Source organism: Engraulis encrasicolus, chromosome 12 (assembly GCF_034702125.1).
Source record: "Engraulis encrasicolus isolate BLACKSEA-1 chromosome 12, IST_EnEncr_1.0, whole genome shotgun sequence".
Classification (NCBI taxonomy): Eukaryota; Metazoa; Chordata; class Actinopteri; order Clupeiformes; family Engraulidae; genus Engraulis; species Engraulis encrasicolus.
The window spans coordinates 41,036,797-41,064,142 of NC_085868.1; the positions used below are offsets into that span (position 1 = coordinate 41,036,797).

Sequence of the window (27,346 nt, forward strand, 5' to 3'; positions counted from 1 at the left end):
GTGATGTGTGTGTGCGTGTGCGTGTGTGTGTATGTGTGTGTGCGTATGTGTATGCGTGTGTGCGTGCGTGCGTGTTGCAGGTCCCTGCGGTGGAGCTGACTGTGGCCCCCGTGCTTCACCCACCCTCCTGCTCTGGGGAGAGGAAGGAGCAGCAGGAGGAGGAGGAGAGACAAAAGAGAGAGGAGAGAGAGAAGCAGGAGAGAGAGAAGCAGGAGAGAGAGAATGAGGAGAGAGAGAAGCAGGAGAGAGAGAACGAGGAGAGAGAGCGGTACCGGGCCAGAGAGAGAGAGAGGGAGAGCAGTGTGGACACGGGCTACCCAGGCTCAGTAGCGACGCCCATCGCCCTGCTAGACATGGACCCTCAGCAGCCACAGGCCTTGGAGTGAGTATATTAGAATAGCCTACCTACAGTGAACTGAAAACATACTGTTGTGGGGAAAAATACTGAGTTTTGTCAGAGGACGCGCTCAACTTCTTGGAAAAAATGAATGTCTTTGGGTGCGCGATAAAAGGTATCAACTTAAAGAAGAAAAATCTGCACTCACAAGCTACGTCTCCTTATTTATTTATGATTCACCACCATGTCCATAAGCAAACGCGTTTCGGCTATCAAGCCCTCATCAGTGCGTGGTACGATGAAGGCTTGATAGCCAAAACGCGTTTGCTTATGGACATGGTGGTAAATCATAAATAAGTAATGAGACGTAGCTTGTGAGTGCGGATTTTCTTCTTTAAGAAAAATACTGAGTACATCATTACAGTACATTACAGTGACTCACAAAAGAGCACAACGAATTTCCATTTGGGGGCAATAAAGGCTATCTCTATCTATCTATCTATCTATCTATCTATCTATCTATCTATCTATCTATCTATCTATCTATCTATCTATCTATCTATCTATCTATCTATCTATCATCAAAAACATGCAAAGTGTCGGGAGAATACGGAGTACGCAGACATAACGAAGTTATGGAGATGAGCAGGGCCAGTTTATTTGTTATATAAGAAAGGAAACCGTTTTCGAAGAGAAGAGCACTGAGGACAGGAGATGTCATGTTGGGTGTGGGTGATGTGCGATGCTCATAGGCTTTCGTTGCAAAACGGTGTATCCACCATTTTTGACTTCTGCATTTTATTATTGGAAATGACTGTTCAGAGGTCCTATCACCTCTGTGTGAATTCTTGCCATTCATATATTTTGGGAACATACTTTTAAAACCTATAGAAAATGAATTTTGTAATGCAATGCAATGGAATGCCCAATACAAAATGTCAATTTCCCCAACATTCTACCAAATGGAGATACACCGTTTTGCAAATAAATCCTTCTTATATAACCTTAGTTATATACAATCTATGGGGATGCTGTATTCTACTGTGCATGGTGTGAGCTGGTGTTGTTGTTGTTGCACAGGTTGTGTGAGTTGCTGGATGTGGCGTCTGAGAGCGAGGCCTCTGGGGCCTCTGGGGCTGACAGCCTTGAGGAGGAGCTCAGGCCTCCCACGCAAGATGGCGACATGCCTGATGACCACCGCTACTCATCTGATGGTGAGGGGCTAGTCTTTCTCTAAAAGCAAAGAACTTCATTTTGCACCTCTTATCCTTTGTTAATCCTTTGCTTTCTTAATACACGTCTGTTGTAGCTGACTGACAATGATAGAGCTGACTTTCTTGCATTGTAAAATATCTGGATTTGATGTTAATCAGAAATGTTTGCAGTCTGTGTCCTGTTTAATGTTATCAGTCATGACAAGCAAGTTTGCTTGTGTGGCATTAAATTACCGGTGTTTCAGCCTTGGATTACTTTTTGGAACCTACATACCAGCACAGCCTTCAATCAGAAGGCATTGCTAAACCCAGTTTGGAGAATGCATGATGGAACTGATAAATGATATCTCCTCTTCTCCTCGTTTTTTTTCCATCAGAGAATAGCTTTGTGGATGAATTGGAATCCCCAGCAGCGCAGAGCCCATCCCCCTTGTCCACAGGGCAGAGTGGACCGGTATTCACATTCCTTCTCATGTCGATAACACTCTAGCAGCGGCTTGTTCACAACTTTTAATATAAAACACAGTTTTTAATTTGCCTGTATTATAAATATCACAATTTGTTATGTGTGTATAGTGAAGTACAGTTACAGTTACAATGAAGTACAGTTTAATCTGGCAATCGTGACTTTTATTTTTTATTTATATATATTTATTACTTCTTTCAAATACAGGCTTTAAGCCTTGCTGACTTGGTCTGCGCAGACAGCCCAGAAAGACCAGCTGCTATCACTCAGTAAGTACTCTTGAACTGCAAAGAAAGGACCTGCAAAACTTGAGAAGAGTGAAATTTAACTAGAAACCTTTGCTATCCTTTTGTCCTTTGTTATCCTTTTGTCGTAATATTTTGCTGCTCTGTCATGAAATATATAAAGCTGGGCCGACAACTGACAGCTTGCCTGTTGTCATGGTGAGCAGGACGTAAACAGTTCCCTCGCCAGTGTTGTCATCAGTGGAGTACACACTGTTGCCAAGGTTACCACCACGCTCCTGGCGCCTGCCGGCTCTCTTGTGTTGTGACTGAGAGACGTAGGTGTGCCCAAGTGCACCCTGGGTAACAGGGGTTGTGTCTGTTTACAGGGCTGCAGAGGAGTGTCAGTCAAATGGCAGAGCAATACCAGAGGCCAGCAACACACTGGACATGTGAGTCTTTTGTACACCAGTAAGAACGAATAGCTTCCATATGCACTTTTATCCTTATTGCAATGCTGACCATCATCTTTCACTTGCCTGGTTAACACCAAACGATCTCACCAAGTGAGATAGTCGGGAGGCTACCTATGCAATTTCTCGTAGGCCATTTATTGGCCGTTACAAATGTACGGTTTGGCATATACGTAGTCCATAGCCAATAGTGTCAGTTTTATCTATTCAAAGAAACTGCAGTCATCAGCTTTCCACCCCTCCCTGCTCTCTGATTGGAGCCCAAGATCTGGTCCCCTCGCTGAGGGATAGAATCCATGCTGCCTTTCAGATCGGAACGATTGTGCCAAGCAGCATGGGATCTCCCAAGCTAATCCTTCATCATCATCTGCCTGCCTGCCTGTCTGTCCTCTCTTCATTTTGAAAGCGGTGATGAGCAATGTGGGACTGAAGTGTTCATTTTGATTCTAGGTTTACTTATCACTAGTTTAGATTTCCTGTTTCTCTCTGTTCAGTTATATCTAAATTATTATGCTAATGTTGCTAATAATGATGCCCATAGCAGTACTTTGCATTCACGTAGCACATTTCATACAAAGAGTGTTTAGTTTGAAAAAGGAACACTGACGAGACCAAGACAAACATGTCAGTCACAGGTACTACCAACCACCACAAGCCAGAAGCTCCTGCCTACTATGCCCTACATTCCCCAGTAAAGAGCTTGATCGTCACATGCTTGTTTTGTCTATTACTGCCTACTCATATTGCTGCTCCACCCCCAGCCAACTCATCTGCGAAGACCCAGCAGCAGCTGCAGCAGAGCAGGCAGAGCGTATCCTCACTGGGGAAAACCCACCATCAGCAGCATCAGTGGCCCCACAGAGAAGCAGTGTGCCACCAGGGAGCACACACCAGGCCATGCCCGGCACAAACCCTGCTCCTGCTCAAGAAACGGACACCACCAACGCCAACCCTAACCCTGTCACACAGCTGGTACAGGACGAGCTCTTCCGTCTGGTTCAGGTAAAAATGGTATTGATTATGGAGTTAAAAAGCAATACAAATTCAGGAAGACTGAAGCTCGCACTCCTTAAATTGTATTATTCTCAATCCAATGGTAACACACCACTACGCCATAAAAGGCACTTTGACAGGCCTTGTCACTGGCCCTGTCTTGGATTGCAATCTTAACTCCTCAGCACAGAACCTTACTGTCACCAAAATTGTAATGGCTATGTCTTAATATGTTACTTACGGCTATTGGTGCTGTCATAACATTGTTGTTATGATGTAGTTGAGTATTTTCAGCAAATAGTGAATAGGCCTGCCAGCGATCACATCTGCAGTAAGAGGCTACTACAAGCATTACAGTACAGCAAGCAGCATAGTAATTGTTGTTGAAGATTGTACATTGCAAACATTAAGTAGTGCACTGTGTTAATGACGGTATTAGTGACATGAATCTTAATTGTAATGCATTTTAATATATTGCCGGTTTCCTTGATTTACCCTGTCTTTCCCTTTTCATCATTAGCTGCAGCAGATCAACTTCATGAGTCTGATGCAGGTGGTGGGGGCTTCCTTTGCCAACCTGCCCCTCTCCCAGGCCAGACTACCCATAGCACAGTCCACTCTTCTGCCCCAGCAGCCCTACCCTCCACCTGCCCCTCCTCCACCTGCCCCCTCCAGCACCTCTGCAGTACCCCCGCCAACCTCTTTCACTTCCCAGCCCAACACAGCACAGAGTCCCCTACTCTCTCAGCCCCTCCAGACCCAAGCGCCCCAGCCCCAGGTTGGTTCACATCAAGCCCATCCTGTCCCTCCTCTTTTGGGATCCCAACTTGCTGCAGCCCCCTCCTCCCCTGCCTCTGACTCCCAGGCGCAGCAGTCCAGATACTCTGAAAGACCAGCTCTGGTCACTCACCAGCCCCCACAGGGGCATCATCAGCAAGTAAGTGACCATTTGTGATCTCTAGATTGTAAAGTTTTAGTTTTGTGCGATAATTAGTGGGACAGTACTATATAAGTTGACTGTTAAAGTGACACTCCACCATTTCTCTAAAAATGCTCATTTTACTCCTCCCCTTGAGTTAAAGAATTGAGTTTTACTTTTCCTGTTCTGTTCCATCCGTTCTCTTAGTCTGAGGATGTTACTTCTATTTCCAAGCCAGCAATTTTCAGTGAATACTATGGGACCAGCTAGCAGCGTTCAATTACACAGTATCTGCTATCTTGGAGGTAGTATTCAGAGAACGCCTGGAAGTACAAGAGAAGAGAAGAGAAGTACACCTTTCTCTTGTACAAGAGAAGTACAAGAGAAAGGCAAAAGTCAATTATTTAACTCAAGGGAAAGGTGGAAAATTACCTTATCTCCAGAAATGGACTAATGACGCTTGAGTCAGACACTGAACTGTGTGATCATTCCGTCCACAGGCCATGCAGATTCTGACCATCAGCCCAGGGAGACCCAGCCACCCGGAGTCCATCCCAGCCTCCCAAGGTCTGCTGACCACGGTGGCCGCCGGAGCCTCAGTGCTACCCACATTGCCACCTAGTGGTAGCATGCAGAACATCCCCTCTCTCATCCCCCCAGAGTCCATCCCCACCCGCCCCACAGGTCTCCGGCTCCTCCAGCTGCCCCCTCCTCAGCAGCCTCCCCTGCTGCGACCACCCCACCACCACCACCACCACCACCAGCACCACCACCAACAGCAACTCCCAGGGCACCTGGTGAGAGAGGCATGGGGAGCCCAGCGCCACCTTTCAGACTCACACCCACCACCCACCCAGCAACCACCCTCAGCTGCTCACAGGTGAAAAGAAATAAATTAAATGCATTTAAAAAAAAAATACTCAGTCACAATATATTTACAATACACTTTGAAGATGTTTTATGCCCTGATACCACAGGTCTTTATTACAACACAAACTGACCAAAAAAAAGATTTCTGATAAGATAGAAGCTAATATAGATAAAAACTTAATTGTCTGTTACACATGAATCAGAAATGTGTTTTTGGCGTGGCTCCAGTCATTCTGACGGACATGAAAGTCTGCAACAGTTGGTTTTTTTTGTGTATCATCAACATGCAGGCATGATGCACCTCCTGGTCTCCTTCCTGCTCCCCAGCACGCTGCTCCTCCTCCTCCTGCCCCTCCTGCTCCTCCTGTTCATGGGCTCCCTCTCCTGCACCTCCGCCCCGGCCCCAGCCTCCCCCAGCCATCCCTGGTGTCGGTCCCTGCCCGTCCCACTGCTCCTGGAGCCCTCCTGAACGCCGCAGGCGTGGGGCCCTTCCCCAGGCTGCAGCTGCTGCAGAGGGGCCCGGATCCACCTGGCACAGTAGGCACCTTGAGCAAAGACCTTTAGCCAGCCAGATAGCTACCATTCAATAGTCCTTTACATAGTCCTAATAGTCCTAGCTTATATCTGTCTTTGTCTTTTATGCGAGAACAATGCTTGAAAGGACTTGAAAGTATTGAAATGTGTTGCCTCATATTTAGCTGGCCAAGAGGTAGCATTGGTAAGCCATGGCTAGACCTTCAAGTTGCGATTGTAGTTTAGTTACCATAATCATTGAAGAAGATTGTTCATAAGGAATCTTGCGTCATTTGACGAGGACGGTTTACATTCTACTCACTTTTACTGTGGGTATACAACGCATTTCACATTATTACGCAAATGACATTTTTTGCCGTTTTCCCAAATAGTCAATAGAAATGAGAGTCCTCATAATTTTCAAGTAATCAGCCATTAGAGTACAATTCAAAAGTTTTTTAATGAACCTTCCAATGATAACGGTATTTTTTTAAATAATAAAAAACTTCAAATGCCCAAAATGCTCTGTTCCAAATTATTACGCAAAACAGTTTTGTAGTGTTGTAATACAAATTTCTTTCTTTTTTCCCATTTACATCAAAACAGTTGGCATTTGGTACCTTCTAAATTACATTTCGATGTTCAAAACTTGGTCATAAGCTGTAACTGGAATGCTGCGTTTAACATTGAAGTCAATGGCAGGGCATTGCATGGGAATTATGGAAGCCCAGATATCCTTGATGCTTTGCTCTCAGCTGTTTTTGTTTGTTTGGTCTGGTGACCCACACTTCACTCTTCAATATACCCGTAGATTTCCATGCCACGTGTAGGTGCTTTGGAGGTGATGACATAACTCACCAGACATAGCATCCCATTCATTTTCAATGGGGTTTTATGCCTGGTGCGTTAGAATGTCATCACCTCCAAAGCACCTACACGTGGCATGGAAATCTACGGGTATATTGAAGAGTGAAGTGTGGGTCACCAGACCAAACAAACAAAAACAACTGAGAGCAAAGCATCAAGGATATCTGGGCTTCCATAACTCCCATGCAATGCCCTACCATTGACTTCAATGTTGATCGCAGCATTCCAGTTACTAAGACCAAGAGCTTATCACCAAGTATTGAACATTGAAATGTAATTTAGAAGGTAGCAAATTCCAACTGTTTTGATGTAAATGGGAAAAAAAGAAAGAAATTTGGATTACAACACTACAAAACTATTTTGCGTAATAATGTGGAACAGAGCATTTAAAGTTTTTTATTATTTTAAAAAATACTGTTATCATTGGAAGGTTCATTCAAAAACTTTTAAATTGTACTCTAATGGCTGATGACTTGAAAATTATGATGACTGTCATTCGTATTGATTATTTGGGGAAACAGCGAAAAATGTCATTTGCATAATAATGTGGAATGCGGTGTAATTACTCCTTAATTACTTGGATGATGAATAATGAAGTCAACCAGTTGCACGATGCTGTAAAATGAGACAATAATTATTAATCAATTGGTTGAAGCTGTAAAATGGACGATGCTAAGTCACTGTTCTGTTGCTTTGCGTGTTCAGGGGCGTACCAGTGCACCTCCCCTGCGCACCCCTCGTCTCATCCCCCTGGAGCAGCTTGTGTCCTGGGCAGGCGGAGGCGGAGGAGCCCTCGGCTCCCATGCTGGAGGCCCACCCCTGCTGAAGGCCTCCATGCCCGTCCCCTCCTCCTCCACCCCCTCCACCATCCATGACTCCCACCACAGCCAGCCGGGCTGCAGCACGCCCTCCACACACAGGTGACCGCTCTCACTATTACTCCTTCTCTTCTCTTCTCTTCTCTTCTCTTCTCTTCTCTTCTCATCTCATCTCATCTCATCTCATCTCATCTCATCTCATCTCATCTCATCTCATCTCATCTCATCTCATCTCATCTCATCTCATCTCCTCTTCTCTTCTCTTCTCTTCTCTTCTCTTCTCTTCTCTTCTCTTCTCTTCTCTTCTCTTCTCTTCTCTTCTCTTCTCTTCTCATCTCATCTCATCTCATCTCATCTCATCTCATCTCATCTCATCTCATCTCATCTCATCTCATCTCTTCTCTTCTCTTCTCTTCTCTTCTCTTCTCTTCTCTTCTCTTCTCTTCTCTTCTCTTCTCTTCTCTTCTCTTCTCTTCTCTTCTCTTCTCTCTTTCTCATTGTACTCTCTCCACTCACAGGTGACTGCTCTCACTTTCACTCCTTCTTCTCTTCTCTTCTCTTTTCTTTTCTTTTTCTTTTCTTTTCTTTTCTTTTCTTTTCTTTTCTTTCCTTCTCTTCTCTTCTCTTCTCTTCTCTTCTCGTCTCTTCTCTTCTCTTCTCTTCTCCTCCTTGCATTCCCACCCCTCACAGGTGACCGCTCTCCCCTCCACTCCTCTCACCTCTACTCCTTTTCTCCTCTCATTTCACAACCAGTGTGCTCTCAACTGTTGTTAACATTCCTGACTCTGGGGCTCTACTTCACTGCCCTTCAGATGTTTGCCATGTTTGAATGTCTACGATAATATGTATGTAGAGTTACGGTATAATGAAGACCTTTGTTGCAGAATGAAGTATATCCTTTTTGGAACATTTTGGGAAATTGAAATTTTTGTATTGGGCATTCCATTGCATTGCAAAATGCTTTTATATACCGTAGGTTTAAAAAGTATGTTCTCAAAATATTTGAATGGCAAGAATTCACACAGATGATAGGACTTCTGTCATTTATAGGAAACAGACACTTCTGATAATAAAATGCAAAAGTAAAAAATGGTGGATACGTCGTTTTGTAACGAAACTCTTGATTTCTGCTCAACATTACAAAAAACAACTGACATGTAATGGCCAATGACATGAATGAAGTATCACTGATCACGAAGCACTCAATCAAATTCTGTGATTAAATGTCTTTTGACATGTTAGACTCAGCCAATTCAGAAAGTGTTGGTATTGAATATGTGCCAGGATTTCTTACTCTGTCTAAAGCTGGGACTGACAACGCTGGCTGGCAACAATTTGTTTGTGTGTTCCCTTGGTTTCCTCATCTCACTCCTGTCCTGTCCCGGCCTCCCTTCTTTTTGTCTCGACACAGGCAGAGGAGGAGGGAGGAGAGGGAGAAGGACAAGGAGAGAACAGGGAAGAAACTGGAGGTCTCCTTCAGACCTGAGGACTCCATCATCCCGCCTGAAGAGGAACAGTCAGATGCAGTATGGGATTTTTCTAAATATTCCTTTTTCACACGTTCACCTGTTATTTCGGTGTAGTAAGGTGTCTGCTAGGAATGCATAACTTTTTGAATGATATTTGGAGTATGTTAAGAAGGTTTTTGTGTGTATAAAGTTTAAACAAACTATGCCCCTGTCAGAATGTCCAGGATAATGGAAAGGGCTGAACAAAACAAAACAAAAATGCTGTGGCTGTCCTTCTCCTTTAAGTTCTAATGAAACTCTTAAGTTCTTAATTTTGTCTCCTCAGCCTGAGATGGAGGCTCCATTCGCTGGAGATGGATTTGTGTTGCCTCTGGGTAAGTGAACCATTAGACTTGTAGTGGAATCATAGAATTTTGAAACAAAACATAAGAATGCTGAATACAATGTCATAGAATGTTGGTGGAAACGACAATAACAGAAACCATAGCAACTATCGGTAGATGCATTAATGTGAGTATTAAATGTAAAAATAAGCCATAGATAAGCAAAATAAGCAATAATACTAGCTATAATTAAATATTTACAATATTGTTAATTGAGCAATTAACATAAATAATTATACACTCTCACCAGCCAGAGCTAAAAACCCTTCTTGGTTCTTTGCAATTTTGGAATAGTTAAGTTGTGAAAGGAAATTAGAGAGAGACTATGAGAGTTTGGCAAATGACCTCAGACTGGAATCGAACCCAGATCACCGGCATAATAGTTCTAATGTTCCTCTCCTACTTCTTCCCCTGCCAGGCTCGTGTGACTCCATGTTGACAGGTCAGCGTCTGCTGGCGGCCTCCTATGCCACCACAGCCGAGCTCCATGCCTATGCCTCCACCCAGAAGAGGCCCCCCGAGCTGCAGGATGCCGGTACCAACACAGACACAGGTGGGCACTTCCAACCCATGGCATTACAAGAACAGACCTGTAGAAGCTTTATTAACACTCTATTAAGTGTTATAGCAAGTCAAGTCAAGTCAAGTCAGCTTTTATTGTCACTTTCTTCATATGCACAAGACATACAAGGGAAATGAAATTACATTTACATATGTTGACAGGCTGGTGTTTCTGGACAAAAATCTGTAGGCCCACCTAAGTTTCATGCTTCAAGCTCCATTGCCTTTTACATAATTATTACAATTCAGTTTAATTTTGTTCATCCCTTATATAATAATGGTTGTAATTCATTTTGTGATTTTAAGTACATTTTGCACAAAATTCAGTTTTGTTGTTGAATGATCGCGATTAATGATCAGGATTTCAATTTTGATCGAAATAATCCTGATGATCATCTTTTCCATAATCATGCAGCCCTAGTGTGTGTGTGTGTGCGTGTGTGTGTGTGTGTAAGAGAGTGTGGTGGTGTTATCAAGGGCTCATTTTACATTCATTAGTGAACGTTTTCCATTCTCAAAGTGCTTTTGTCCATCACTGCTGATGCCCACTGGGCATGATGTTCATTGCCTTGGCATCTCAAGCAGTTCTGTGTCTTCTTGCCAGACAATTATACTGATATTCTGTATACATTTAATCTATATGTCTACAACTCACAGCCCCTCCGTTACTCACCGACAAGAGCACTTCGGCACAGGGCTCCTCTCCTGCCCACAGTGCAGCTTCACAGTGTGAGTTGCTGCTAATTGACCTTATCCTTGCCTTGGAAGAGCATTCCAACAGTGACTGGAAGTAATGTGGTCAGATGAAAGATTGAACAAAAGTGTGTGTGTGTGTGTGTGTGTGTGTGTGTGTGTGTGTGTGTGTGTGTGTGTGTGTGTGTGTGTGTGTGTGTGTGTGTGTGTGTGTGTGTGTGTGTGTGTGTGTGTGTGTGTGTGTGTGTGTGTGTGTTTAGTATATGGGTTTGATATGCCTTGCAATGTGTAGTATGTGTATTGTATATTGTGTAGTCTCCATTTGTATTAATCGATTAACTCTGCTCGTCTCTCTCATTTATTCTCTCTCCCTCTCTCTATTTTCCTCTCTCGTTCTCTCTACTGTGTGCGTGCGTGCGTGCGTGTGTGTGACTAGATGAGAGAGGAGAGGCTGAAGCTGCGGCAGCGTGTTTGCCCCCTGAGCTCTTCCTTGACCTGCGCTTCCCCAGGGAAGATGGCAGCACACACCACGGACACCCCTCACAGGTGCCACATGAAGCATCCACGATGCACACCACACTCCACTCACACATACCTGCCTAGGGCAAGCATTAGAGAAAGTATAGAGGAATTAATGTAATGGGACTGATAGAGACGGGGAAGGATTGGGAAACGACCACAGGCTGGACTTGACACCAGCTCCTTGGCATAATGGTACAGCACCTTAGCCAGCTGAGCCCCCACAGGCCCACACCCCCCTTGACTAGCTCCTTGAGGGTTTAGGGATGGGCAACTGGAGGCCCGCGGACCACATGCGGCCCGTCTCCTCGCTCAGTGTGGCCCGTAGATTAGAAATTCATTTAAAAACTAATGACCAGATGTTGTTTAAACGACCACTGAATCAATCCTTTCTAATTATACTGTTGGCCAATAGACTACACTTCTATTCCTTCCAAACAATATGGGCTGTCAGTGAGAAACCAACAGAACCTCGAACTCAAGTTGCAGTCAGATCCGTGGTCATGTGGCCCCCTGAAGTTGGCAATGAAAAAATGTGGCCCTCCTCATCACAGAAGTCCCAATCCCCGGTTTAGAGAGATGACGTAGCGGAGCTGTAGTTGCAGCAGCCTAAAACTGTCTGAAAGGCCCCGTACCTGGAGTTAAAGTGATACCATTTTTGGAGATAAGCTTGTTTTACACATCCCCTGGTGTTAAATAGTAGGGTTTTACCGTTCTCCTATACTTTCAATCGTTCTCTGGCAATGGCAGTGCAAATTTTACCTCCAAGCTAGCAGTTAACATTGAGTCCTATGAGACCAGTTAGCCGCCAGCTGGTCTCATAGGACTCAATGTTAACTACTAACTTGGAAGTAAAATTTGCACTGCCATACCCCATACCCAGAGAATGGTCGAAAGTACAGAAGAATGGTAAAACCCTATTATTTAACTCAAGGGGAGGTGTTAAATAAGCTTATTTCCGAAAATGGGACAGTATCACTTTAAACCACATACAGCATACTGCATACTGTTGGTAGGATGTGGATGTCTTTATCTATGCTGCCCTACAAAGGCAAAGTGCAGTAACTATGCCAACATTGAAACTGGGAAAAATGGCTTCAAAGCCTTGGGATTAGGTTGGATATTGTAGCTACTGTCTGGCATAGCAATATCTCTAAGACAGGACACATTTGGACCATAATTCTTCAAGATAGAGTTGGTGTTATGAAGACCATTTTCAGTATTAACTCAATTGTGACAAAATATGTAGTTACTGCACTTTGGCTTTTTTAGGGCAGTATGGCATCCATCTTTATTAATCTAATTATGTTACAATGACCTCCATCTACTTCTTCCCACCATTGCATGTTTCCTCAAAGGGTGACAAGGGCAGACGCTTCCTCAATGTCATCGACCTGGAGGATGGAGCCTTGCTGCAGGAGTTGTCCCTTCACCCAATACCCACAACCACAGCTACCGCCATAGCCGCCACCAATACCAATACCACTACAGCTGCAGCCGAGCCTGCTGCCAGAGCCCTCACCCCAGCAGAGCTCCACCTGCTGGCGGCCACAGTGAACAACAACACGCATAGCCCATTAGTCCAGCAGCAGCCACAGCACGAGGACGAAGGTCTCCTTCCCTCCACCTCCACCCAGCACGACTCCTCTCCTCCTCCTTCTCCTCCTCCTTCTCCTACTCCGAGTCCCTCGGTGCTGGAGGAGTGCAGGGGAGACACGCTGACTCGTAGCCTGCTAGAGAGGCCTCTGACGGGCTACGCCCGGCCGGGTGGCAGCCAGGACCAGCAGGCTGGAGGATCTGCATCTGCATCCTCTTCAGCTCAGGTGACGCCGGTCAGGCAGGCGTCCGCCCGGCTCTCAGAAATGGACAGGCAGCTGGCCGCCCTGCAAAAGATCGCCGACCAGATGGACCGGGACTTTGCCGACACACGCCTGGTAATGAGTAGGGCTGGGAATTGCCAACAACCTCACGATACAATACGGGCCACGATAAGAGGTCCCAATATGATGCCACAATGTGGTCTGTCGTACCATTTTCTGCATCTGTGCCTGCATTTCTGTCCTTCCCTTTTGAAGAATTTGTTTAATTTGTTTCATGTTTTTTTCTCGGTTTGTTGCAACTTAAGTGTTGGGTATTTTTTTTAAATCATTTTATGTTGGTGAATTGACTGTGAATACTAGAATGGCATTGGAGAAAATCACTAATTCTGGTTATGGTCTGTCTTCTACAGCTGGTGAGGACCATTGACAATCTGAGCCAGGAGGAGCAAGCACACCTGGCCCCAGTCAGAGTCATCAAAGCAGGTGAGGGTGCTACTCCCACACCCCCACCCCCACCCCCACCCCACCCCCTCATATCATTAACACGGGCCGCACACACGAGTTACTCCACACGCACGACACACTGAACAGCTCAATAACGCTCATGTCGCTTCACTGAACAGGTGCCTGGGTTATTTCAACCTGAGGGTTTCTGTGTTTCTGGCATTTCATCGTAGCATTGCAGACAGGGCTGGATTAATGCACAGGCTAGATATGGCTGCAGCCTAGAGGCCCCATCTGCCTGGTCAAAGCTGTCAGTGTAAAAAAGTTCTGTACTCAAGAGTGCAGGCAAAGGGACGTCCTGCTAATTCTTTGTGATCTGGAAATAACCATCACTTCCACTTCTATTACTCCTTCTCTTCCTCTTCCCCTTTCTCTTCCACCTCCTCCCCCATTCTTACTCCTACTCTCCCTCCTCATCCTCCTTAATTCCATCTCTTCTCTCTTTCTCTTCTCCCCCTTTCTCCTCCTCTTCCTCCTTCCTTCCCACCTCTTTTCCTGTCTGCCTTCTCTTTCTCTTCATCCTCCTCTTCCTCATCCTCCTCCTCTTCATCCTTCCTCTGTGAGCAGTGAAGAGTTTGGCGTGGGGTGTTCCTCCGGGGCCCTCGCTGGGCCTGACTGACGTAGTGGAGGAGGAGGAGGAGGAGGAGTCTTTGTCCTCCAGGGTGGCTGGAGCTGCTGCTTTCGGTGGCGTTCCACCGGTGAGGAGGCGTCTGACGTCACATCCCATTCCCACCTCCTCCTCCCAGACATCCGTCCAACCACGTAACGCGACCTCCACAGGTACTGCTGCTATCACACTGGGATCTCTCTCCTCCATATGCCTCCACAGTGTTTCCCGCAGAATATTTATTCAGGGTGGGAGGGGGGTAGCAGATTAGCCTGATTATCATCGACTTTCAAATCTCTACGTATTCTCCAAAGGTGTTGCGTCACTAGGAGGGCGTAGCCTGACTAGTAGCAGATATCACAGACTAGTGACTCATGATTGTGTGGAAAGGCTATAAAAACGCAAACAAATATATATTTTTAATTGTTTTACAACTTTAATAATTATTTTCACAATATAATATCCTTATCTTGTCAGGGGACCTAGTCAAGGTGGGAGATGTTTGTAGTCAAGGTGGGCTGGACTGGTTATCTGGCATACCGTGCATTTCCCAATGGCTCAGTAGTCCTCAGGGGCTGATGCTGCTGGGTTTTTGTTTTTTTCTTCCTCTTTTGATCCCAGACCAGCCCTGGACTTATCTATTAAGTGTTGCACAATATGGTGGTTCAGTGTCTCGTTTTCTATATGATTTTCCGTATATTGCCAAGGGCACTTAAACATTACTAGAGTTACTGCAGTAGACAGGGGATCATTGGGTAGAAGAAAGGCATAGCCAATCAGTGTTAAGTGTCTTCATTAATTATTAATCGTTAGCATAGGTAAGTCCATGCCTCACTGCCTGTCACTGTAAGATGTAAACTGATTGGACATGTATATGTGTATATGTGTGTGTGTGTGTGTGTGTGTGTGTGTGTGTGTGTGTGTGTGTGTGTGTGTGTGTGTGTCTGTGTGTGTGTGTCTGTGTGTGTGTGTCTGTGTGTGTGTGTGTGTGTGTGTGTGTGTGTGTGTGTGTGTGTGTGTGTGTGTGTGTGTGTGTGAGAGAGAGAGAGCATGTGTGTATGTAAGGATGGTGGTACTCAAGAGTGTGCTATACTTTTACTGTCATGTACAATTATGTGTATAAGGTCTTTGTGTATGTTTTGTATTTGTGTATTTGTGTAAGCTGACAGACACCTTCATTTCATTTGGGATCAATAAAAGTACTCTACTCTACTATGCTTTACACCTATGCAGTTAGTTTGCTATTTTAAAAACTTTGAACTTGATACCACCCAAAAGTGGTGCTTTTCTTTTATGAAATCGATATGATGTGCGCCATTGTTTGCTACCAAAACTAAGTAACTTAGTAAGTTATTGTGCAGAAATACACCTACAATGTCAATGGCAGGACCTCAAGAGACATCGATTTATTATCCTACTTCATTCTATCCTGTTTACAAACGGTCACCTGTAACTGTCTGGCAGGCTAGGGGTCCTGTTTCTACTTTTCGACTTTTTGCATTTTAATGTTGGAGTTGACTGTTAAGAAGTCCTATCATCCATATGTGAATTGTTGCCATTCAAATGTTTTGAGAACATACTTTTAAACCTCTATAAAAATGGATTTTGCAATGCATTTCAATGGAATGCCCAACACAAAAATGTCAATTTCCCAACATTCTATAAAATGGATATATCTCATTTTGGAAAAGAGCTCTTCATATGGATGTCGAGGGATTTGGCATTGCCCCTGTGGTCTAAACATATTAGCTGTGACGTAGGGGGTCACACATTTGTGACTGTGGATCGCGGACCGTGACAGCTGTGGATTCCACCCTACATGGCCATGGTCAAGACTGCATACTGTATCTTGTTCATTTATTGAAACACACCCCCTGTTTCTTTGATTTTAGTATCCACATATGACTGCATGCTGCCTGTACATGGCGGTTTTAACATGTTTCCTCTACGTTCTTCATTGGCAGCTATTAGAGAACAGATGATGTGGGACACCAGCCACGGTAAGGGACACCCCCCCACCACCACCACCACCCCCACCACCACCACACACACACAAAAACACACGTCACGCAATACACACACACAAAAACACACGTCACGCAATACACACACACACACACACACACACACACACACACACACACACACTGCCTCCTGTTACCGTACACCCCAAAGAGCCCTGCCTGTAACTTTATACCTACTGACCTGGAAAAGGCAGCAATTACACATAGATTTCCCGGCGCCGAATCAGAAACACATTACACAGTAAGCATTTGCCACAGTCATGACAGTACCTTCACACCGGTCTCTCTCTCTCTCTTTTGTAGATTTCTCAGGGACCGTAGCTGACCAGTCAGGAAGGTAAGCATCTTAACACATCGCATTCAGCACTGTGTCAACATTCATGTCCTGTGTGGTAATCAATAGGGTTGAATGATTTTGTTATCTACAGGTTGTTTATTTAGCTCTTTAAACAGTTGCTTGGCTCGTCTGTTTACTTTTTTTGTGTCTCTGGCATCTTAATTTTCTCTCTCTCTCTCTCTCTCTCTCTGCTTCTTCCTCTCTCTATGCCCTTCTTCACTTTCCACTCACCATTTTATTATCGAAGTTTTTTCCCTCTCTTTCCCACCCTCTCTCCCTCTTTTCTCTACTTCTACTTTCTCCTCTCCTTATGTTGTATTTTATGATCCCTTCTCTCTCTCTCTCTCTCTCTCTCTCTCTCTCTCTCTCTCTCTCTCTCTCTCTCTCTCTCTCTCTCTCTCTCTCTCTCTCTCTGTATGCCCATCCACCTCTCTCCCATTAGTAGGCTGATGGATGACACTCTGGGTCTGAGTGGGCTGAGTGATGTGGCGGACATCTTGGGCGATCTGGTGCGGGACGGAGGCCTGTCCCCCACCGCTCTGGGCCTATCACACACACAGGCAGCCAGGCTCAACAGGTGGGCACGAAATAACCATTGCTGATAACTTGTTTTCAAGTTATATTCATTTGATCAGAACTCTTAATAAAACAAAACACCGTTGAATGAAGCCTGTTCCGACACCTATGAACACATAATTAGACGATAGCCATATCCAGAGCCAGAGAATAGCAACACAGAGTAGGCTACATCTTTGCTGGTCTTCAAAATTCTGGCTGGACTGTACCGCTGTCAACATCGGCAATTCTATTGCAGAACTTTTCGCTAATCTACCATATTAGCATTGAGCGTTCCTTTCATATAGTTTATTTTTTTAAATAATTTTTGAGGACATTCAGTATTGAACTTAAGTTATTCTGTGTGTGTGTGTGTGTGTGTTTGTGTTTGTGTTTGTGTGTGTGTGTGTGTGTGTGTGTGTGTGTGTGTGTGTGTGTGTGTGTGTGTGTGTGTGTGTGTGTGTTTGTGTTTGTGTTTGTGTCTCTGCATGCGTGTGTGTTTGTGTCTCTGCGTGTTTGTACACATGTGTGTGTGTGTGTGTGTGTGTGTGTGTGTGTGTGTGTGTGTGTGTGTGTGTGTGTGTGTCTCAGGGTGGCGGTGGGTGTTCCTCCTCCCCCTCCTCTGCAGCAGCAGCCTCCTCTGCGTTCGGAGCAGGAGCGCCGGGAGCTGCGGGCCTGGATGCGGAGGAAGCAGAGGGAGAGGCTGGTGGAGTACCGCCGCCAGAGGGACGAGTGGAGGGCACATGAGCGCAAGCCCTTCATCTCCCACACACAGATGGTGAGCACCAGGGGTGGAACTTACATTTTTTCCCCACCAGTCACTGTGGCAGGTAGATTTTAAAATCTACCAGTCACTAGCCATTTTTACCAGTCAAAGTGACTGGTGGGTTGAAAAATGTACCCGTCAGTCCTGAAATGTACCCGTCCTTGGCGGGTGGACGGGTGCTTATTTCCAACCCTGGTGAGCACACATACACAGTAAAAAAACAGACATTTTTGGTTTTTAGGGGCTAAGCAGCGATGCTGGCGAAGGCCCCTATAGAGTTAGTAGGTTTTCTTCATTATTAGGGGCCAAGCAGCGAAGCTGGCGAAGGCCCCTATAGTGTTAGCTGGTATTCTCTTACGATTATTATTATTACGTAGACATCTTTCCTCTCCTTAGCAAGTCTATGGCAGCCCATAGAACCGTAGGTAGGAAAATGCTGTAAATCGGCACACACATTCGGGCCAGTCTCAGCATTACCCACAGAAATTTATAGGACCCCAGCCCCAACGCTCTAGCGCCACCAGCAGGTCAAAGTTGCAGGTACATTTCTGTTTGTAACTTTTGAACCGCTGGGCCAATTTTCATAAACTTGGTATCCCTGGAATCCTTGAGTCAAGACGAATCCAAAGCACCCTATGACGTCATTTTCCGCCAGGATAGTTTTCCCGCCATTTTGAATTTTGTAAAATTCAATAAAAATGCTATTTTTCCCACAACTTTTGACCAATTTGCCCGAAACTCGATATATAGTATCTCTAGACTGAGCTACACATGGGGTCTCAAGGGATATTAGATATCTTGTATCGTTTTGCCGTCAGAGCCAATCAAAATTGTCGTAACAGTGGTGAAACAGGAAGTGAGGTCCTATCTCAGCAACCGTTTGTTGAAATAGGTTGGAATTTTGCACACACATAGTAGTCTATCCCATGACCTACCGCAAAAAAAATCAGAACCCCAGCTCAAACTCTGTAGCGCCACCAGCAGGTCAAAATTTTAGCTACATTTTTGCCTGTAGCTTTTAAACCATATGCACGATGTAAAATATATTATTATCACTAGAATCCTTGGGCCAAGCCGAATTCAACGCACTATATGAAGTTATGTCAATGCAGAAGGGAAATTCCGCCATTTTGAATTTTGTAAAATTCACTGTAAGTCTATGGTAGCCCATAGAACCATACATAGAAAAATGCTGTAAATTGGCACACATATTTGAGGCAGCATCAACATTACCCACAGCGAGTTGTATGTCCCCAGCCCCAATACTCTAGCGCCACCAGCAGGTGAAAGTCGCAGGTACATTTCTGCTTGTAACTTTTGAATCGCTGGGCCAATTTTCATAAACCTGGTATCGCTGGAGTCCTTGGGCCAAGTCAAATCCAACGCACCCTATGACGTCATTTTCTGCCAGGATAGTTTTCCCGCCATTTTGAATTTATGAAATTCACTAAAAATGCTATTTCTCCCGCAATTTTTGACCATTTCGCCCGAAATTCGGTACATTGTATCTCTGTACTGAGATTTGTATGGGGTCTCAAGGAATATTAGATTTCTTTTATCGTTTAGCCGTGACAGCCAATCAAAATTGTTGTAAACGCAGAAGGGAAATTCCGCCATTTTGAATTTTGTAAAATTCAATAAAATGCTACTTGTCACACAATTTTTGTCAGAATGACCAGCAAAAAGGTACACATCGTCTTCAGACTGATAGGCATTAGGTTATCCAAAGAATTTTTGATACCTCTTATCGTTTGGAGGTGACAGCCAATCAAAATTGTCGTAAAGGTGGCAAAACAGGAAGTGAGGTCATATCTCAGCAACCGTTTGTCAGATTCTTTTAGCTATTTTTTTGCACACATACTAGTCAATCCCATGACCTCCCACAAAAAAATCCAGATTCCCAGCTCAAACTCTCTAGCGCCACCAACAGGTAACAGGAAGTGAGCTTATATTTGTCAGCCCTTTAAGGGATTCAAAATAAACTTGGTTCATGTGAGCACACTCCCCTCAAAGGAATGCACACCAACATTGGCGAGATTTGGGCCAAAGGGGGCGCTGCAGTTCCTTCTGTTGCCGTGGCGACTTTGGCAAGTTTACTGCTTGGCCCCGCATTGCTGCTTGCAGCTATATTTAGGGGCCAAGCAGCGAAGCTGGCGAAGGCCCCTACTGTTTTTAGGGGCCAAGCAGCGAAGCTGGCGAAGGCCCCTATAGAGTTAGTAGGTTTTCTTCATTATTATTATTATCTAGGCACCTTTCTTCTCCTTAGCAAGTCTATGGCAGCCCATAGAACCGTAGGTAGGAAAATGCTGTAAATTGGCACACACATTAGGGACAGTCTCAGCATTACCCACAGCGATTTATAGGTCCCCAATCCCAACGCTCTAGCGCCACCAGCAGGTCAAAGTTGCAGGTACATTTCTGCTTGTAACTTTTGAACCGCTGGGCCAATTTTCATAAACTTGGTATCCCTGGAATCCTTGGGCCAAGACGAATCCAACGCACTCTATGACGTCATTTTCCGCCAGGATAGTTTTCCCGCCATTTTGAATTTTGTAAAATTCAATAAAAATGCTATTTTTCCCGCAATTTTTGACCAATTTGCCCGAAACTTGGTATATAGTATCTCTGGACTGAGTTACACATGGGGTCTCAAGGAATATTGGATATCTTTTATCGTTCAGCCGTGACAGCCAATCAAAATTGTTGTAAAAGTGGCAAAACAGGAAGTGAGGTCATATCTCAGCAACCGTTTGTCGAATTAGTCTGGGATTTTGTACACAAATAGTAGTCCATCCCAAGACCTACCACAAAGAAAATCAGATCCCCAGCTCAAACTCTGTAGCGCCACCAACAGGTCAAATTTTTAGCTACATTTTTGCCTGTAGCGTTTACACTGTATGCCTAATTTTGAAAATAATACTATCACTAGAATCCTTGGGCCAAGCCGAATCCAACGCACTATATGACTTCATGTCAAACAGAAGAAAAAAGTCCGCCATTTTGAATTTTGTGAAATTCAATAAAAATGCTACTTATCCCACAATTTTGGTCAGAATATCCTGCAAAAGGGTACACATCATCTTGGGACTGATATGCTTTAGGGTATTTAAACAATTTTGGACACCTCTTATCGTTTGCTGGTGACAGCCAATCAAAATTGTCATAAAGGTGGCAAAACAGGAAGTGAGGTCATATCTCAGCAACCGTTAGTCAGATTCTGTTAGGATTTTTTGCACACATACTAGTCCATCCCATGACCTCCCACAAAAAAATCCAGACCCCAAGCTCAAACTCTCTAGCGCCACCAACAGGTAACAGAAAGTGAGCTCATATCTCGGCAGCTCTTCAACGGATTCAAACTAAACTTGGATTATGTGATCACACTCCCCTCCAAGGAATGCACACCAACATTGCCAACATTTTGGGCCAAAGGGGGCGCTGCAGTCCCTTCTGTTGCCGTTGCGACTTTGGCAAGTTTACTGCTTGGCCCCGCATTGCTGCTTGCAGCTATATTAGCTGGTATTCTTATTATGTCACCTTTCCTCTCCTTAGCAAGTCTATGGCAACCCATAGAACCGTATGTAGGAAAATGCTGTAAATCGGCACACACATTCAGGCACGGCTCAGCATTACCCACAGCAATTTATAGGTCCCCAGCCCCAACGCTCTAGCGCCACCAACAGGTCAAAGTTGCAGGTACATTTCTGCTTGTAACTTTTGAACCGCTGGGCCAATTGTCATAAACTTGGTATCCCTGGAATCCTTGGGCCAAGACGAATCCAACCAATCCTATGACGTCATTTTCCGCCAGGATAGTTTTCCCGCCATTTTGGATTTTGTGAAATTCAATAAAAATGCTATTTTCCCCGCAATTTTTGACCAATTCGCCCGACACTTGGTATATAGTATCTCTGGACTGAGCTACATATGGGGTCTCAAGTAATATTAGATATCTTTTATCGTTTGGCCGTGACAGCCAATCAAAATTGTCGTAAAAGTGGTGAAACAGGAAGTGAGGTCATATCTCAGCAACCGTTTGTTGAATTAGATGAGGATTTTGTACACACATAGTAGTCCATCCCATGACCTACCACAAACAAAATCAGAACCCCAGCTCAAACTCTGTAGCGCCACCAGCAGGTCAAAATTTTAGCTACTTTTTTGCCTGTAGCTTTTAAATCATATGCACGATGTAAAATATATTATTATCACTAGAATCCTTGGGCCAAGCCGAATTCAACGCACTATATGAAGTTATGTCAACGCAGAAGGGAAATTCCGCCATTTTGAATTTTGTAAAATCCACTGTAAGTCTATGGTAGCCCATAGAACCATACATAGAAAAATCCTGTAAATTGGCACACATATTTGAGGCAGCATCAACATTACCCGCAGCGAGTTATAGGTCCCCAGCCCCAATACTCTAGCGCCACCAGCAGGTGAAAGTTGCAGGTACATTTCTGCTTGTAACTTTTGAACCGCTGGGCCAATTTTCATAAACCTGGTATCCCTGAAGTCCTTGGGTCAAGACGAATCCAACACACCCTATGACGTCATTTTCTACTTGGATAGTTTTTCCGCCATTTTGAATTTTGTAAAATTCAATAAAAATGCTATTTTCCCCGCAATTTTTGACCATTTCGCCCGAAACTTGGTATATAGTATCTCTGGACTGAGCTACACATGGGGTCTCAAGGAATATTAGATACCTTTTATAGTTTGGCCGTGACAGCCAATCAAAATTGTTGTAAAAATGGTGCAACAGGAAGTGAGGTCATATCTCAGCAACCGTTTGTTGAATTAGGTTAGGATTTTGTACGTACATAGTAGTCCATCCCATGACCTACCACAAAAAAAATCAGAACCCCAGCTCAAACTCTGTAGCGCCACCAACAGGTCAAAATTTTAGCTACATTTTTGCCTGTAGCTTTTAAACCATGTGCACAATGTAAAATGTATTATTGTCACTAGAATCCTTGGGCCAAACCAAATCCAACGCACTATATAACGTTATGTAAATGCAGAAGGAAAATTTTGCCATTTTGAATTTTGTAAAAGTCAATAAAATGCTACTTGTCACACAATTTTTGTCAGAATGACCAGCAAAAAGGTACACATCATCTTCAGACTGACAGGCATTAGGGTATCCAAAGAATTTTTGATACCTCTTATCGTTTGGAGGTGACAGCCAATCAAAATTGTCGTAAAAGTGGCAAAACAGGAAGTGAGGTCATATCCCAGCAACCGTTTGTCAGATTCTTTTAGCTATTTTTTGCACACATACTAGTCAATCCCATGACCTCCCACAAAAAAAATCCAGATTCCCAGCTCAAACTCTCTAGCGCCACCAACAGGTAATAGGAAGTGAGCTTATATTTGTCATCCCTTAAAGGGATTCAAAATAAACTTGGTTCATGTGAGCACACTCCCCTCCAAGGAATGCACACCAACATTGGCGAGATTTGGGCCAAAGGGGGCGCTGCAGTTCCTTCTGTTGCCGTGGCGACTTTGGCAAGTTTACTGCTTGGCCCCGCATTGCTGCTTGCAGCTATATTTATTCTCTAGTCACCATTCCTATCCCTCTGCAAGTCTATGGCAGCCCATAGAACCGTAGGCAGGAAAATGCTGTAAATTGGCACACACATTCGGGGCAGTCTCAGCATTACCCACAGCAATTTATAGGACCCCAGCCCCAACGCTCTAGCGCCACCAGCAGGTCAAAGTTGCAGGTACATTTCTGCTTGTAACTTTTGAACCGCTGGGCCAATTTTCATAAACTTGGTATCCCTGGAATCCTTGAGTCAAGACGAATCCAACGCACCATATGACGTCATTTTCCGCCAGGATAGTTTTCCCGCCATTTTGAATTTTGTAAAATTCAATAAAAATGTTAATTTTCCCGCAATTTTTGACCAATTCGCCCAAAACTCGGTATATAGTATCTCTGGACTGAGCTACACATGGGGTCTCAAGGAATATTGGATATCTTTTATCGCTCAGCCGTGACAGCCAATCAAAATTGTCGTAAAAGTGGTGAAACAGGAAGTGAAGTCATATCTCAGCAACCATTTGTTGAATTAGGCTGGGATTTTGTACACACATAGTAGTCCATCCCATGACCTACCACTAAAAAAATCAAATCCCCAGCTCAAACTCTGTAGCGCCAGCAGCAGGTCAAAGTTTTATCTACATTTTTGCCTGTAGCTTTTGAACCATACTCCCAATTTTCAAAATATTGGTACACAGGTCATCTTCACACTATGTTGCACCCTGGTATGGATTTTCGTAACGATTGAAAAAACTATCAGCTCACAGCAGCCATTCAAAATTGTGGAAAGAATGGAGGGATTTTTTCTCATCTCTCTGTCCCCTCTGCCCCCCTTGCGCACGTTCACTGACACCATTCTCGGCAGGGGGTCTCTGGACACACAAACCCCACTGCCCCAGCCCCTGCACCCCCCCACTCACACACACACAGACAGGGGGAGAGGGAGAGGGAGGGAGAGGGAGAGGGAGAGAGAGAGAGAAGAAGGAGAGGGAGAGGGAGGGGGGACAGGGAGAGGGACAGACAGGACGAGAGAAAGGAAGTAAGGGAGAGAGGGAGAGAGAGAGAGAGAGAGAGACCATTGTTGTTCACAGGCCCTGCCGTGGCCAACTAATAGGGCACTCGTCTATCATGCGGCTGACCCGGGTTTGATTCCCAGCCCAGGTCCTTTGCCAACCCTCCCCGTCTCTATCCCCATTTTTCCTGTCAACCTGTCACACTGTCCTGTCAAATAAAGACAACCCCCCCCACACACAAAAAAAACAATCAAGGGCAGCACAATTGTATTTTCTTGCATTAGGAAGAAATTCAATATTATATGTGTAATAAAACAGATTACATACACGTTGTAAAAATTAAAGCAGTATTTACAGATTGAATGCAGTTATATGAAACTAGTTTTCCTGCCAATTTTGTCAGATTTTCACAAGACTTGGTACAGATGATCTCTGGACTACTGTGCAAAGACTCCTTAAAGGAATTTACATTTCGTACTGCTTGGCCATGACAGCCAATCAAACGTGTCTGAAAAGCTGCATAACAGGAAGTCAGCTTATATCTCGTCAGCTTATATCTCGTCAGCTTATATCTCGGATTCAAACCAGAGGGGGTTCACTCACGGAACTAGCCACTAGTAGCCACAACTGTCTAACTCTAACCCAAAACCAAGTGAAAAATGAATTGGTGTCAATGGAGTTTTCTACTATTACAATGTTTGTCTCGTTGTATAATGCTTTGCCCTGAAATATTAATATGCAGTTCGAAGCTAGGAATAATAATACCTCTTTTAAGTATCGTCTCGTTTTTTGGCCACTAGATTATTATATACTGGGTCACAGAGCTCAATTTATGAGCCCAAACCCATAAACATTAGCGGAATGCTAGCGAGTACAAGTCGAAATCTTCAGCCCTGCTGGAAAACCAAACACCTAAAAAATGTGTCAATACATACCTATATATAACACCACCCATAATTCTTACCAAGAATATTTTGTTGATGACATTTGTGACTGGAAATTGCAGTAGCAATTATTTTGCATTTAGCCTAACCCTATGGGCTCCCTTTTTCATTCCATACATTTTCGACTCTGTTTCCACTTGCCAGCGTTCGCCACCTAGTGGACACCCAGGAACTGCAAAGCTAACTGGCTACAATCGCAACCAATCAGACTGAAGATTCTCCTCTATTCTAATGTCTCTGTTCAAACTAAACTTGGTTCACATGATCACCTTCCCCTCCAAAGATTGCACACCAACATTGGTGAGATTTGGCCTAAAGGGAGCGCTGCAGTTAATTTTGTTGCAGTGGCAACTTGGGCAAGTTTACTGCTTGGCCCCGCATTGCTGCTTGCAGCTATATTTTTTATGGCTTTACTTGGGGAGAAAGTGTGACAGCTAATGAGTGGGAGAGAGAGAGGGGAAGGACTGGGAAAGGACCTCGGGTCAGATTCGAACCCTGATCCCCGGTGGGGCCAAATACACTCTAGATGAGTTACATTGGCTCTCTAGGTGTGATACTGAAAAGTTTACTCTGCATTGGGGTTGTATGGTACTGTATATCCAGAGATTCTTTAAGTATATAGAGATATGCCACTGTAATAGGTTGCTATGGGCACCTAACATGACCAGGTTCCGGTCTGCCTAAAGGGGCGTGTCATAATACTCCTAGCATTGAATAGAACAGTCCTTAGGTCTGCCTAGGTCTGCCTAAAGGGGGATCCCCCCCTCCCTTGCAATAATAGAACCCGGAAACAATGGGCCAATGGAACCTCTCTCTCTCTACTCTCTCTGGTATATCTCTTCAAATAAAAGTGTCAGCTAAGTGTGAGGACTTTCCTGTCTCCTCTCAAACTGTCCTGTCCAGTGAAGGCTAGACCCCCACCCAAAAAGGAACCTGTCAAATCTGATGTGGTACATGTTTTAAATTTCCAACGCCTTATGAGTCAAAAGAGATGTGAAAATAAATACCAACTATTGTCACCTACTGAAGTGCAAAATATTCTCGGTCACCTTCGAATTATCATAAGTGCATACTTACTGTAAGCAGGAAAGATAGCAAAACAAAACCTAAGTCTTATCTGAAATGTTATTGATAAGTTATTGGGGCTATATACAGTAGCCTTGGTATGGTGAGAAGTGTAAACAGCGACAGCTACTATTCTAAATAAAACGCGGTGCCTTTTTCGTCTCTGAGGAATATACTTTGGTTAATGAGCTCATTATTCTCAAGACTTTTGCCTACCTGTTTGTTTTTTTCTTCATAGAAACCAAATTCCAGAGATGTCAACATCAACAAGAGGTTAAAAGAGGAAAAAGACAAGTAAGTAGTGGCTCACGTTTTACAACTCATCCATTGTTTTATTTAGTAGCACAGTGTCTTAAACAGGTGCAGTGATGCATCTTAATTAAATCCTCCCGTCTTCATCCTCCACCTGGTTGGTTCCACAGGGTCGCTCTGCTGGAGCATCATGCCCAGAGGACGTCAGAGGCCTACAGCCTGATGTCGGACCTGCTGACCGCCCTCAGCCCAGTGCCCAGTGTCATGACACAGCCCAAGTCCACCACCAGCCCCCCCTCAGCCAGGATCAGCATCAGGTCAGCTCACGAGCTACACATACTATATCTACTACTCAACTTTAGTCAAGTCAAGTCAAGTCAAGTCGGTTTTATTGTCAATTTCTTTACATGCGCTGGTCATACAAAGAATTGAAATTACGTTTCTTACTTTCCCATGCAGACAGACATAGACTCTATACTCTAGGTGTGGACATTTTAGACAATTAGACATAGACAGTATACATACATTACACCTAGAGTACCTATACAATACCCATACGGACATATAAGTGCAAGACTGGGCAAGTAGGAGT

At 44.3% G+C, this 27,346-nt stretch overlaps 1 protein-coding gene across 1 annotated transcript in view; it reads left to right on the forward strand.

Moving 5' to 3' along the window:
- cplane1 (ciliogenesis and planar polarity effector 1) overlaps positions 1–27,346 on the forward strand; it is a 59,646-nt gene that overhangs the window by 22,278 nt on the left and 10,022 nt on the right. The window contains exons 26-50 of the mRNA XM_063211907.1: positions 81–382; positions 1,418–1,551; positions 1,929–2,005; positions 2,225–2,286; positions 2,631–2,693; positions 3,476–3,716; positions 4,228–4,644; positions 5,127–5,506; positions 5,787–6,033; positions 7,582–7,796; positions 8,507–8,517; positions 8,937–9,220; positions 9,489–9,537; positions 9,965–10,099; positions 10,765–10,836; positions 11,237–11,346; positions 12,678–13,253; positions 13,550–13,622; positions 14,211–14,423; positions 16,143–16,250; positions 16,578–16,611; positions 17,054–17,188; positions 17,758–17,944; positions 26,741–26,796; positions 26,925–27,071. Coding sequence (XP_063067977.1) covers positions 81–382; positions 1,418–1,551; positions 1,929–2,005; positions 2,225–2,286; positions 2,631–2,693; positions 3,476–3,716; positions 4,228–4,644; positions 5,127–5,506; positions 5,787–6,033; positions 7,582–7,796; positions 8,507–8,517; positions 8,937–9,220; positions 9,489–9,537; positions 9,965–10,099; positions 10,765–10,836; positions 11,237–11,346; positions 12,678–13,253; positions 13,550–13,622; positions 14,211–14,423; positions 16,143–16,250; positions 16,578–16,611; positions 17,054–17,188; positions 17,758–17,944; positions 26,741–26,796; positions 26,925–27,071 — 4,328 coding nt within the window. The remainder of the gene's footprint in view (positions 1–80; positions 383–1,417; positions 1,552–1,928; positions 2,006–2,224; positions 2,287–2,630; positions 2,694–3,475; positions 3,717–4,227; positions 4,645–5,126; positions 5,507–5,786; positions 6,034–7,581; positions 7,797–8,506; positions 8,518–8,936; positions 9,221–9,488; positions 9,538–9,964; positions 10,100–10,764; positions 10,837–11,236; positions 11,347–12,677; positions 13,254–13,549; positions 13,623–14,210; positions 14,424–16,142; positions 16,251–16,577; positions 16,612–17,053; positions 17,189–17,757; positions 17,945–26,740; positions 26,797–26,924; positions 27,072–27,346) is intronic.